At 40.5% G+C, this 15,182-nt stretch overlaps 1 protein-coding gene across 1 annotated transcript in view; it reads left to right on the top strand.

Annotated features, from left to right (window-relative positions):
- Positions 1 to 108: 108 nt before the first annotated feature.
- CDNF (cerebral dopamine neurotrophic factor) overlaps positions 109 to 15,182 on the top strand; it is a 50,644-nt gene continuing 35,570 nt past the window's right edge. The window contains exon 1 of the mRNA XM_075208676.1: positions 109 to 261. Within this exon, the coding sequence (XP_075064777.1) occupies positions 180 to 261 (82 nt within the window). The 5' untranslated portion in view covers positions 109 to 179. The remainder of the gene's footprint in view (positions 262 to 15,182) is intronic.

Here is a 15,182-nt window from a genome sequence, read left to right as displayed (position 1 = left end):
AGCAGCAGTCACATTGTCAATTAGTCTTTCATGTCCGACCAATCACAGAGCTGTAAGTAAAGGAAAGGGGGCGGGGAGACATCCTGGTTTGACGTCCTGTCTAGAGGATACGTCATATAGCCGGCGGCACAGCGCCTGCTCTCACTGCGTCCTGATAGCAGAAGTGAGGATTGGCAGAAATGAAGAACGCGGTGAACTGGCTGGTTTTGGGCCTGTTTTGGGGGTTCCCAGTAAGAGTGGCAGCTCAGGCTGAGTGCGAAGGTGAGGGCAGGTCCACTCTCTGCCTGCATGGACTGCCATGTATGAGTGCTGCGTGCAGTGGTGGCAGCATGTGCATGGTGTATGTTATAAGGAAACCCTGAGCAAGTGGTCATCTTATTGTATGACTATCAGCTCTTTCCTGGCTCAGTGAGAGCACAATATGACTAACACAGTGGTCATCTTATTGTATGACTATCCGCTCTTTCCTGGCTCAGTGAGAGCACAATATGACTAACACATATGTGAACTTAATGATGTTTGCTTATAGTTGTTCCCCTATCAAATACAACTGTGTGATGCTGCCTATTCATATCCATCTTCCCTGACTGCTAAGTTTGGCAAGGCCTCACACACTAGATACAAATGGTTTACCTTAGACTATTTCAGCAAAGTAATTATTTAGTATTTATGCTTTCTTTCTGTAAAGATTTACCTATTTCTAAGCTTTTTCAGTCAACTGTTCGATGGCAACCAAATGCTGATCTAGACAAGGTAACTGTATGGTACACTCCTCAAATCGTCAACCATCCAACAGTAAATTAAACATTGTGGCAGTGCTGGGGGACCCCATTTGCCTGCACAGAAGTCCACAATTCCAGATACTTTATACAGCACCATTGCCACAAATATGGTCCCTTTACTATTTTATGCGTAAGCAGAATGTTTGTGTCACTGCCAGCAAAGAGGAACAGGGCCCAGTAGACAGTATTGAGCTTCTGTATGTCAATGAAGGGAGACATTTGTAATAGCACTAGGTATCCACTGAATTAGGCCACATGTTTTCATGTAGGTGTCAAAAAAGTAAAACACATCACTTCATGGTTTATGCACAGGGTGAGCAGTAACACTGACTGAAAAAGTTATGGCAACCTCTGTCATCTCTTATTGTCAGATTGGCTGTAGGCAACTAGGGACCTCTGGGTCCTGAGAAGGAGCTTTTATTGCTTTGCTGATAATTTGACACCGCTAACGTACATGCTGTAATTTCACCATATGTTTTACATCCTCAATTAAGTTATGCAGCTAATGTTGAATAGCTGTTTAATTTGTGTTTGCGGTATGTAATAGAGGCAAGCAGACTGGTTGCATGCAAGAAACTAACAGTTTATCAACTTATATAATAGAAAAAGGGTGCTAGGCTCACAATCTTGCATACGCCTAAAAGTCTATCACATTTGTAACTGCAGGTTTTCATAGCGTTAGTGGAGTATATGCCATTGCCTCAATACATTATTGGGTATTTTGTTCCAGAGATAATTTACCAAAACAGATTACTACAGAAGAAAACCGTAATATAAATTCGCAGAAGGAATGAGTGTTCTGGTTTGCAGTATATATAACAATTGTTCGTAGGCACTGCCTGTTTACAAAAAAAACATTTGAATGCATGCAAATTGACAAATCCCATCAAAGTGGAAGAATTTTAGTTTGTTTAACAATAGCCAAAGTGTATTTAGCATAAGGATTAATTTCTTTGCTAGTAGCATTTAAAGAAGAGTTTCATCCAAAATGTTAAATATAGGTGGAGTTTAATCTTTAAATTGGCTATCCAAAATTGTTGCTCTCCAGCTGTTGAGCTACAAATCCTAGCATGCTGTGGCCTGCAGCCATCAGTCACTTACCTTACCTTCTTGGGGATGAGGAAGAAACAGAAAGCTTTTGTAACTGCTTATTATGAGTGCCATGGCAGTAGAATAAGATCAAGAGGTAGAGACACCATGTTTTACATGAAGATCAGTTTGCATAAAAATCTTAATGTAACATAATAACAGCGAGCACTTTTTTCACAGAGAGTGGCAGTCAATGATTGCCTCTTTGTTGATCTTAGAAAATGGCTGATATCACTGGGGGAACGTGGATGTAAACTTCCTGTTGGCCCTAGCTTCACCTTTATAATAAAGTGCTGCACAGCAAGACTTTACATTCTGTAGCTATCTGTGTGCTGTAGTGGTAGTTTAGTAAGGAATTGCCCTCAGGAAATAAAACATGTAAAATGTACGTAGGAGAGGCAAATATAGATTTCTACTGTATTGACACCATAGTCCAACTAGTCTGTACTTAAGCTGAAAAATTCTGATTTTTTTTCTAAGAGAAAAAATACAGAATTCCAAATGCTCATCTGACATCACCGTTATGCAGGAGATGTTTGGAAATATTTTGTAACTGGCTTGTTCAAGGAGCCAGGAAAGAGAAAGATTTGTTTGGGGTCTATAGCAGTGAAGAGGCCCTGGTGCATACGTCTTTAGCTTGGAAGTGAGGAACGCATCATATCATAGAAATCGATGATCCCTAGGTCACCATGCTCTTTACAGGCAGCAGGGATGCGTTGAGTGAGCACAAAACACACTGATTGTAAAATACATGATGATTCCTAGTGTGGATGAGCCTTTAAGGAACAGAAAGGTTGGTAGAATACCAAATCTTTATATAATGTTGTTTCTGAGTTTAAATATATTGTAACTTTTGAATAAAAAATAATTTTTTTTTTTAAATGGTTTGTTTCCATTTGTGTTGCTTTTACAGGAATAGCATGTACCAAAATTATAATAAAAAAGGAGCTTATCTGTAGTAATTGTGTAATTTGTAGTGTGATCATGTTCAATTCTACAGCAATGAGTCCATGTAGGAAACTTTGTTCCATAAAGAAGGAAAAGGACTGAAAACTCCCCCCCCAAAAAAGAGAGTTTAGTGCAATACATTTTTAAGAAACTCTCAAGGTGACCTTAAACTCTACGCTAAGATCCTAGCCACTAGACTCAACCCCCTCCTCCCAACCCTGATCCACCCTGACCAAGCCGGGCTTATTCCGGGTAGACAGGCCCCAGATAATACAAGGAGGGCCATCGATCTGATTCACTCCATTCATGGCGGAAAAGTTCAATCCTTAATAAAGATGTTTGACCGCATCTCGTGGCCGTTCATTTGTGGTGTGCTTGGATTGATGGGCTGCTGCAACAGATTCTTGACAGGGGTTCTGGCTCTTTACCAGTCCTCTGCAATTGTCTCGGCCAATGGCCTTTTCTCTACACCATTTACAGTTGCCAACGGCACTCGTCAGGGTTGCCCCCTCTCCCCACTAATTTTTGCCCTCATAATTGAACCACTTTCCAGGGTATGGGCAAATCAGGCATTTGAGTTGGATCCACGGAGAACAACATTGTCCTATATACCGACGATGTCCTCATCAGCATATCCTACCCGGTTTCCTCTCTCCCTCCTCTACTCTCTGAAATAGACACATATGGACATTTTTCGGGTTATAACATAAACCCGCCCAAAACCGAGTATCTTGATTTCTACATTCCACTTACTGATAAATGTATTTTACTCCTTACATTCCCATTCACATGGCATCTACAGAAAATGAAATACCTGAGCATCTTCCTGACCTAAAGACTTCACCAACTCTTCCAGAGCAATTTCCCCCATACCTTGACCCTAATAAAATCAGATTTAACGACTTTGTTCCAACAGTTTATTTCCTGGATAGGTTATATCAATGCGGTAAAAATGAACATTCTCCTTGATTACTTTACCTTTTCTAAACCCTCCCCATCCGAATACCTCCTTATGTCTTCAAATTTCTTCAACATGGGACATCCAAATACACCTGGGCAGGCAGACGCCCACTTTTTCGGCTCCGGGTGCTTCAGAGGTCCTCTCTGGGTTGGAGATCTTCGTATCCAAACTTCAAGCGTTATTATCTTTCAGCTCGCCTCGCTCAGTGTGTTTTGTGGAACGGCCCTTCGTCCTCCAGGTTTTGGGTTCTTATTGAGACTGAGGGTCTAGGCCTACTCTCTCCTGCGTCCGTCCTCTGGCTCCCTAAGGCACGTCGCCCTAAAAAGGTACTGTTCCATCCCACAGTTTCACACTACCTAGAAATTTGAGATTTAACTTTCAGGCTATATGGGTTCTCCCCGTACCCCTCCCCAGTAATCCCTCTTTTCAACTCTCCAGAGTTCCCTCCAGGTTTAAAGCCCGTCACATTCTCTGGTACTCCCGAAGGGTCTGTTAACGATGTCACCTGTACTTCCTTATTCCCCCAAACCGCAATTGGCCTGCCCACACAATTCTTTTATCAATATTTGCAAATCCGCAATATCCACTCTACAGTCATATCCCACATTACCTCTCGCCCCACTACCATCATTGAGGCATTGTGCCTGCGACGAGCATCAACGCCTGGTCTGATCTCCATCATCTACTCCAAATTGACCTCCCCGACCTCCTCTCCCCGCGATCCTCACAATCTATCTTGGGGATGTGACCTGGGAGACTCCCTTGATTACGAAAACTGGACTGAAAATGAGGACAACGCCGCCTCTAGCTCAATCTGTGTTTGAATAAAAGAAAATGTTTACAAACTCTTGTTTCTCTGGTTCTATGTCCCTATAAAGCTGGCGTTTATGCTCTGGCGTAGGGTCATTCCTGCATATATGGTGGGACTGTCCAAAATTAACCAGAGGAAATTAAATCACTCATAGAATCCATTATCCAGATCAATGTCCCGTTAGAACTGACATTTTTCCTCCTGCCCCTTCGATTCCCCTCAGCTACTAAACACCAAAACAAAGTGGCCCGCCAAATTATATCTGCTGCCACCTGCCAAAATGCCTCTGACTGGAAACATACAGCCCCCCCTTCTCTTCCCTCTATTATTACCAGGATTTGGCAGGTCCACAGCATGGATTTCATGTCTAGCATCATTAACACCATTCCTAAAAAAAAATAAAAAAAAATTCAACAAGGTTTGGGATCCCTGGTTGTCCTATCACCAATATCGCTCCCCCCTTCACATAATTTACATTCCATTCCTCTCCCCTCTTTCCTTTCCTTTTAATCTGTAGGTGGTTCTTTGCCACGTCGCCCCCTCTTTTCCTCTACCCCACTCCTCTTCGTTCACGCTCACTTCTCTCTCGACTGATCTCTGTCTCTTCTTTCTTTCCCCTATCCTTCTCTCAATCTGATCTTTTCTTACAATACAATTAAACCTGTTATACCTACATTGTCCTTGAATACTGCTGTCTCTTTCCTAGTGAGTTTTTTCTTTGCTTTTTGCACTTCAAATTTATGTACCACTGTATTCGGATTTTGTGTTATTTTTTTTATTATTTTTGATCGTTAATAAAGACTTGTTTAAAAAAACAAAAAAAAACTCTCAAGGCAATTTGCTGAAAAAGTATATGCATACCCTAAATATCATAAGCTCAAGCATGAAGTAGTAAATCAGAAACTGCCAGTAAAATTGGCAGGAGACTTTAATACATAATAAAAGACATCAAAATGCCTGTACATTCAAAATAAATAATGAGAGCTTATCTATGATCCAATATTTTCTTTTCTGGATATAACAGTAGTTCTGTCCATATGTGGGATAGAAAAAAACTGGCCAGGAAAAGACGTATACTGAAAGAAGATCCAAAAGTAAGTCCCAAATAGGTACCCAAAGTGTTTTGTCTCAGACTTTCTCAGTTGGTGTGGGGAATGTCGAAATTAAGGCAGTTTAAATAGTCCTGGTTGCTTAAACAGCCAAATGAGCGCTGTGCACTCAAACATCAAAATATCGGAATACAGAGTCACTTCCGCCATAACATCATGTCCATCCATAGATTGAAGATCAGTACTATTTAAACTGCCTTAATTTGGACATTAACCATATCCACTCAGCAAATCAGAGAGATAAAATACTTTAGGTAACTACCTGGGACTTACCTGTGGATCTTCTTTCTGTACATATGGGATTCTTCTGGCCAGAGTTGTCTTTTTATGTGGTCATAACTACTGTTAAGGTTCACAGATAAACTCTCGTTAGTTGTTTTGAATATACAGACATTTTGATGTCTTTTATTATGTATTAAAATGTATTGGGAATTTTGATGCCAGTTTCTGGTTAATTAATTCATACCTGAGCTTATGATATTTGGGGTACGTATATACTCTTTTCAGTGAATTGCCTTGTGTGTTTTGTAAAAACGAATTACACTATATTCTCTTTATTTATGTGGAGTTTTCAGCCCTTTTCCTTCTCTATGGACCCAAGCTTACTACATGGACTCATTGCTGTACAGTTGGAGAGGATCACACTATAAAGTACACAATTACTACAGATAAGCTCCTTTATATTATAATATTGGTACGCGTCTGTGGCTGGATTACTGATAAATAACTTATTTATGGCTGGAGCGCATAGATAAAACTTAATGTAGATATTTATTTTAATTAGGAGTGCAGTACACCTCTGTATATCATTGCAAATGTACCTATATATTTTTATATTGGTATGTGTGGAAATGTATTGACTCCTGAGACAGTAAGTCATTTTTGGGGTTTGCATCTGTCTAGAGACAGGTGATCTTGTGTTAATTAGACCTTTACATCGCTGAGTGACCAAAATCTCTGTTGAGCCTGAAAGACAGGAGGAGGTAATTATACTTGCTGATAGACCCCCTATGCAAATGATCACAGATGAATGTGAGTTTTGCAAGTTAAATTACATTCAAAGCAAAATTAGAGAAATGTTATATCTTGATGGTAAACATTCAATAGAAAACCTCAGATGTAGTGATGCAGATTGCAGTAATGTGTAAAGGTGTTAAACCCCTCCATACTGAGTTATTTGCAGGCTGCATGAAGCACCTGGATTAGTTAGAGGGGCAGGAGGCTGGATTACCTCCTGCCAGGGTATCTGTGTAAATCTGTATAAAAATCGCACTGTTTGATCATGTATTAGTATTATACCATCTGTTCTTTCTGGATATCACTAGTACCTCCAACTAGTGAAAGTAACTCCATTTTAGGACTTCCTGAGCTAATAAACATCACTGCTTAAGGAACCTGTTTTAACGTCTACTTACCTGCTGTAATTCTTGTGATCTGTAGATTAGACCAAATCTTATCCGTTACCCGGCTGTTCTGAGGTTGGAACTCAGCATCTAGTACCAACGCTCTGACCGCTACCCTGTAGCTCTGGCCAGTGTGATAGGCCTGGTGGAACCATCCATAGCATCCCTGATCTGAAGGCGAGAGGTCAGGTGTACCAGCCCAGGAGTAACAACAAGGGGGTACCCTAGTAGCGACAGTTACCCAGAAGGACGAGGTTCTAAGTCCCGTTAAGGAGCCTCGTTATGGCAGCAGCAAAAGCCCCTTTCTACTGTGAGAGGAGGGGCTCATTTGGGATAAAGAAAGGGGACGGTGACAAGGCAAGCCCAGCTGGTCCCCAGCAACACAAAAGACAGGGTAGCATGAGAGGTCCATCCTGTCATAACAGCTTTTCACCTACACTATATATGAACTACTGTTGTTTTACTTATTAAACTGTTTGGTGCTTCTGTGTTTTGTTTTCTAGACTTTTGCACTTGAAAATAGGTGTAAAAGATAAAAAGCTGCTTTACTTTGTTTTTATATTTGATTTTAAAATATATTTGTATATTCACAGTTTTGCACTAGGCTGTTCCCTAACACCACGAGCTTTACTTCTTGATTTCTTTTTACAAGTACGTTCACACTTTTTCAGTTCGAACATACTCCACCCACAGACCACAATTGTGAAGATGTCCTTTTGTAGTATATTGTAAATGTTTAAGCTACATACACAAACAAAACTTACAGCATCACATTTGCATTAAATTCACCTGTCATGTGCACACATTGGAAGCAGTCAGTTTTTTTTTGGACTCAACCTGAATGCAGCTTATCAATTTACTGAAAGCCAGTGCCACATGAATATTTATTATTATTATTATCGTTTATTTGTTAGGCGCCACAAGGTTTCCGCAGCGCCGTACACGGCACAAACAGTACACTATACAGGGTAAAACAATACAGAACAATAAACACAAAGTACCAGAACTTCAGAAACTCCAGGCAGGCAAATACTGTAAAGACGGAGCGGAAGAACAGGTGTGGAGACAGGAGGGGAGAGGGGCCCTGCTCATACGAGCTTACATCCTAAGGGAGGGTAAACAAAATCGGGCACAAGAGGGAGCCAGTGAAGCAAAGGGGAGAGAAAAGGAGCCAGGGGAGAAACAGAAGAGGTGAGAGGTTAAATGGATGGTTGGTAGGCCTTAAGGAACAGGTGAGTTTTAAGTGCCCGCTTGAAGGAGCACAGATTGGGTGAGCGACGGATGGAGCGAGGGAGGTCGTTCCAGTGAAGGGGGGCAGCTCGGGAGAAGTCTTGTATTCTAGAGTGGGAAGAGGTGATCAGAGTGGAGGAGGCGGCGATCATTGGCCGAGCGCAGGGAGCGGGCGGGAGTGTGAATGAAGAGGAGGTTAGAGATATAAGGGGCAGTAGACTGGGAGAGAGCCTTAATTGGAGAAAAAACACACATATATCGCACCAGGAATATCCTATGCATTTAGGAAGTGGCTATTTGCACCAATGTACATATCAATTCTAGTTACTGGAACGCCACGGTCCTAGATGTGGTAAAATAATAAACAACCTAACATTGTGTCAGTGTATTTCTTAGTGAAGGAGAAGGATGAACATGACAGTAATAGGTTATATAATGTGAGCATTCCTGATACATGCTAGTAATTAACAGTAACTGGTTACTGGTTAAAGTCTCCCTTTACAAGGCAGCGCCGCTTTAAATTTAAGCGCTGAAGACGCTGAACTCGCCGGAGTTGAAGAATCCGGAGGTTCATACATTTACCCCCTGGTGTAAACTGTCAAAACTATAGTTAATCCAGATATTAAACAACTGGGATATGCTTTTGAACCAAGAACAATTACAAAATTACAAATGATGATGCCTTTGATTAGGACCTAACATTTTAAAAAAACATTTTGCAGTTATATTCCATAAAACTACATACAAGGAAAGGAGTCCAGTCCCAAATAGCTAATGATTTAATATATTGAATACAATTTACAGTTTTGTTTAGCTTTGACAGCTAACACCTTGTATTCACAATTTGCATTATTTTTCATTACAAAGTTTTGTTAGGAGACTTAACCACAAGTGTCCCACAGGTGGCGATCCTACATTAAAATATAGCTTAAAGTCAGACTAACATGTTCTGTGATTATTATTTTTATCTGTAGGGCAATGTTGAGGAATTCCTTTACCCGACAGTTCATTTGATAAGTTCTCAGTCTGAATAGCTTGTTTGCAGTGAAGGTGAAATGTGCACATGCAGAGCTCATTAGATGATTACTGGTTTGTGCCTAGTTTGGCTTCTAACCTGACAGTATTGTTGGCCATCATGCACGCTCTGGTGACAGTGAGCAAATGTTCCTTGTGACATACCTCACCATGACAGATTTTTAAGAAGCAGATTGTTCTTATGTTGCCTCTTTGCTACTTCTAAACAGTATCAGCTGTATGTAAGAGCACAGAAGATTATGCAAACATCATTTTCCATGCTCAAACGTGGCGTTGGGAAGGGAAAAAACCTTCATGTGGATCCAGACTTCTTTTTGTGTTTTTTTGGATGTGTCGAGTGCTGTGGCTTGCCCATACCGCTAGAGAAGATGTATGTGTGGACATGGTTTTATATTAAGTACTGAATTAATGTAAATTATTAATCAAAACAACATCTGAAAGTACTCTAACCAGTGACTGAACAAACAATAATGCTTGGTAATTTGACATTAGTTAAAACACATGTTACACCTTAAGATTTTAAACTTTATTATTACAATTTCAACTATTTTGAAACCATGAACATTCCTAAGACAACATCTTACCTTTTTCCATTAAAAACATGGAAACAATGTATTCATTTTAAGGCAGTTTCTGTGAATAAAAGTGTAAGTAGCTTACGTATGTAAATTTTATAAAAATAATATTTTCCAAGATTTATTTATTTTATTTTTTTTAATTAAAAAGTAAAGCAGTCTATGGCAGAACAGATATGAGTCTTACCTGGCTTACTATACAAAATTTATCCTCTAACTGGTCCTGTATTGCCAGAGGCTTTACAGAAATATTTGATATGTTAAAACAATAGACTAACAGGATATAAGTATAAGTAAAGGTTTACTGTAATATTTAATACTGGTCTAAGGTAGCACACTAGCTTCAGTTAATTGTAACAGCAAAGACTCCAGGCAATTTTGGAGCAAAGTTACAGGCAATTTTGAATTTACACAATGAAAACTTGACTTTTTCTTTATTATTATTATTTTTGTTTTAACACTTTGGGCCTTGTTTAGAGCATACTTGCCTGAGATATCCCTGCTGAGTCATGGGGGCATGGTTACAAGAATCATCCTGCCCCTGGACTGAACATAACCATTTTCAGTCTATTACAGTAGTGGGCAGGGACACAATTTGCTGTCATTAAGCCCCACCCACTTCACTAATGAACGGTGGTAATGATAATTGCGATACTTATTCTCCTGACAGTGACTTAACAGACAAAAAAAATCTGACGGCTATGATAGCGACATAAAGAAAATGTACACATGTAATAAACATGTAATAAAACAACACATAGGACTTTACCGATAACAGTGTCATGTAGACAGCTGTAAATTCCAAACATCCTGCATGCTGGCAGCTAAGTTTCACATCAGATAAGGAAGTGACAGTCAGATAACTGTATGTAAATGGGCTAGTTTCCCTAGAGGGAGTGGGCTGCATTTTTGTCTGTGGGCCCAACTCCTCTAAGTAAGTCAGCCCTGTGCTGACCAGGCTGGGGCTGGTTCATACCTATGTTAGAGGGTCCCCACATCGTAAATGTCTCTATTATTGTGTGACCAGCCCAGTCTGGCATAGCATGGTGATAGATTTTGTGGGAAACCCAGCCCTAGCTGTGTGCTCTGTTGCTGATTTCAGTTGGGGGATGGGGCATGTTTTTTTTACAAGTATATGCTGATGACCAGAATGATCAGCACGTATCCCTTCAGCAGGGATGGAGTAGCCGCAAATTATATAGACGTGTGTGGAGTTCCGACTGCTCAGAAAAGACCACATCTTCATGGGTGTGCCACACTTCTTTGTGCATTGCAGGCCACACATGCGAATTACGTTATACTCTTACGTTACATGCTTTGTTTTAATGAGCATGACATTTCAATGGAGTTCAGTGCCACTGGAGAGACTGCTGTATATCCCTCGCCAGTGCTCATCACTATGCACAATAGCTACAGTAGGTCCCTTCCTAGGCTGCCAATGAAAGGGTTCTACATCTTGTTAGAAGGTGAATTTTCGCCTGGGCTTGTCAATGAGCCCTGGCACGGTAAATAGCGGTGGTACTACATTTTGTATCACTGCAATATACAAAGATACCAAATTATAGTTACTACTGCCCACTAGCCACTGATCATAATTAGACCCCTTAGGAACAACTAATAACGCCAAACATTGGTTTGTTCTTCCTGTAGCCCTCAGGGAACTCTATTCATTCAAATCAACTTCTTATACAAGCACTGCTGCTGTATTTTTTCACCCTTTTCCTGCACTACCAGTTAGCACTCATGTGAAACATCACTCCTCTGCATTGTAAATACATCTCGTGTACTTTGAAGACTGTTAGAGGCCATGAACATTTACATTATGAAAAGGGGGAGAAAACGTTAAATGCATTTATAATGCTACCTTTAGTAGACCAACCAAGCCATCCTTAGGAAGTGTTTTAGTATAGTACCACAGTATGTATACTGCAACATATAATTATCACATTTATATATTTAAAAAATAAGAATTTGCACTAATGGGTTTACTACCATGGAAAACAGCATGTGATTCTCCTCCTCCAATTGGATAACCTACATTTTTTTTAATTTGTTCATATCTTTTTGAGATAAGTCAATTTACTATAACTCTCCTGTAAACAGTTTTATTTTCTTTGCTTATTTTTAACAATGAGGTCAACTTTGTTCTAGAAATTTAGAATGTTTAAATATTAATTTCCTATCTATAGCACTGTAGTATAACAGCTAATACATTTACAAACACGCTTTATTCCTGTATGCCAGTGGTCCCCAACCGGTGGTACGCGTACCCCCGGCGGTATGTGCAGGGCACTTCAGGGGTACAACAAAAATAATAAGTAGCTATGGACTGGCCCCAACACGCTCCGTTATTAGGGCTGTGAACATCTGGTGACCTGGTCTACACTTTTTCTAAACTCAGAAAGCCGAGACGCGGCTGCGGCTCTCTGCACCTGCGCTGTTAAGTTGTTGCTGTTCAGTCATGTGAGATCATGTGGGATCATGACTGAACCGCCCATGGAGGAGGAGTTGCCGACATCCAGCCGCCCAGAGGAGCTGCACGAAGGACACAGGAGCCATTGTTGAGCAGGTAAGTAAAGCGCACAACCTGTCATTTACAAAAACGGATGAGAAGATAGGAATGAGTAATGGCTGAGGCATGAGGGATGGCTGAGACAGGAGGGATGAGGGATGGCTGAGACAGGAGGGATGAGGGATGGCTGAGACAGGAGGCATGAGGGATGGCTGAGACAGGAGGGATGAGGGATGGCTGAGACAGGAGGCATGAGGGATGGCTGAGACAGGAGGGATGAGGGATGGCTGAGACAGGAGGGATGAGGGATGGCTGAGACAGGAGGCATGAGGGATGGCTGAGACAGGAGGGATGAGGGATGGCTGAGACAGGAGGCATGAGGGATGACTGAGACAGGAGGGATGAGTGATGGCTGAGACAGGAGGGATGAGTGATGACAGAGGCATGAGGGATGGCTGAGACAGGAGGCATGAGGGATGGCTGAGACAGGAGGGATGAGGGATGGCTGAGACAGGAGGCATGAGGGATGGCTGAGACCGGAGGCATGAGGGATGGCTGAGACAGGAGGCATGAGGGATGGCTGAGACCGGAGGCATGAGGGATGGCTGAGACAGGAGACATGAGGGATGGCTGAGACAGGAGGCATGAGGGATGGCTGAGACAGGAGGCATGAGGGATGGCTGAGACAGGAGGCATGAGGGATGGCTGAGACAGGAGGCATGAGGGATGGCTTTAGAATTACCTTACTTATCCAAGAAACAGGTGGAGCGCTAAATTAGGTTATTTTATGCCCAAAAACATTGATTTTTCTAAACAAAATTGCAAAACAAAACCAAAACACGCAAGGGCGGTTTGGCAAAACCAAAACACAACGGTAATCCAGATCCAAAACCAAAACCAAAACATGGGGGTTAGTGAGCATCTCTAGTTATAACAGACTTTTCAGATAAGACAAATAAGTTTGTGAAATGCTTGTGTTATTAATATTATAAAATTAAATCTATGGTTTGTACTTTTAGTGTAGTAATTTTCCTTTTCCAACTTATTTCCTCATTTACACTATTATACATTAAGACAGGCAGTGAACAAGAGTGTCAGTGTTTAAAATCGGCTATTTCAAAAACAAGGGGTACAATTTATAGAAATGGGTTCAAAAGGGATACTTAAGTCGAAAAAGGTTGGGAACCACTGGTGTATGCTATGATATTGTCTGTATACTGTGTCCCTATTACAGACTTTATCTCCGTCCCTACTGCATTTGAATACATTTGCTTCATTTGAATAGGTGCAGAGAGAGCTTTTCTATCTACTATACTTCTTGGAAAATAATTGTATCAGTTTCAACTGACGTGGACTGTTAAAAATATTAGAAGAACTTTTGGTTGACGACTTCTAAAAATGATGTGTTTTGATTCTGTCTTGCTTATGCACAATTAGTATGTCTTGTATGTCGTTTTCGTCAAGGTCAAGATATGTATTTGCAACAGCAAGATCGCATGTACAGATAACATCTGACACTGAGGTGATATGTCCACTTAAACGTTTTAATAAAGAGGGTTTGCAGATTCTGAATAAATTGTTTTAAAATAGTATTTTTTTAAAGTAACCTTTTTAATAAAGTGTTTAAAATGAACCATCAATGGGAAGGTAGAGGGTACAGAACATAAAAATGCATGTGGGAAAGAGGAGTGGGGAACCAAGGCAGATGGGCACATTAAAGGTAACAATCATTACACAGTAGCCAATAACTGTCATATGCAAAGCATATATATATATATATATATATATATACATATATATATATATATGTATATATATATATATATATATATAACAGTACATGACATGTTTGTTTGAGCCATACTCTCCTAGGATGTCCAGGAGACTCCCAGAATATTGCTTGATCTGCCAGAGTCCCAGGAAGATAGGCTAATCTCCCTGATCTTTTGTGTCTCCCATATTGCAAGAAATTGGCAGCTGCTCTCATAAATGGGGGCAGATGTTGCTATAAATTTATCATACACTATTTTCCTCTAGATAACTGACCTTGCAGATTGTCCTACATATATAAAATAACATTGACAGACAGTCATGTATTTAGCAGGATGAAGATCTGTACTACGAGAAAAAGAAACTCTCCTTCGTGTTTGCTCAAGATAACCGGCTAATGAGATTGTCCTGCACACAGTATGTAATAGTAAGTTTCACATCTAGATGTATACTGTATGCAGGATAGTCTCTTTATTTACACAATTATTTACCAGGAAGAGGTGCTCTGCAGGAGAATGGCCACCTCTCTCCTGTGTGTATATGTCTGTCTATGTGTGTTCATTCCTGCGTCACAGTTACCTACTCTTCCCAAATATTGGGAGACCTCCCAGGAAGGTAGGATAATTCTGGAACTGAACTGCGCCTCCAGAACTGCCAGCTTGCGCACGTGATGGCACTAGCCTGTCTGTGCAACTATAAGGAAGTACATTTTTATTGTTTATTTATATATTTTATATATTTTTTTATAAGTTATTATAAGTCCAAAATGTATTTATTAAAGTTAGAGAGATTTTTGATAGTTAAAGACTTTAGGGCCTCTTTATCAAGTCCTATAAATGCAATAAAACATATGTCACATCGATAGATTTTTTTTTTTTTATTTGCACCCCGTTAACACAAGTGTTTGATCCACAATGCAATGCAGCAGTAATGTCACTGCTAAGCTCCTTGCTTATC

The sequence above is a fragment of the Mixophyes fleayi genome, chromosome 4 (genome assembly GCF_038048845.1).
Source record: "Mixophyes fleayi isolate aMixFle1 chromosome 4, aMixFle1.hap1, whole genome shotgun sequence".
NCBI classification, from domain to species: domain Eukaryota; kingdom Metazoa; phylum Chordata; class Amphibia; order Anura; family Limnodynastidae; genus Mixophyes; species Mixophyes fleayi.
Note: the sequence above shows the minus strand (reverse complement) of the source record. Positions and strands in the feature narration are given on the sequence as shown.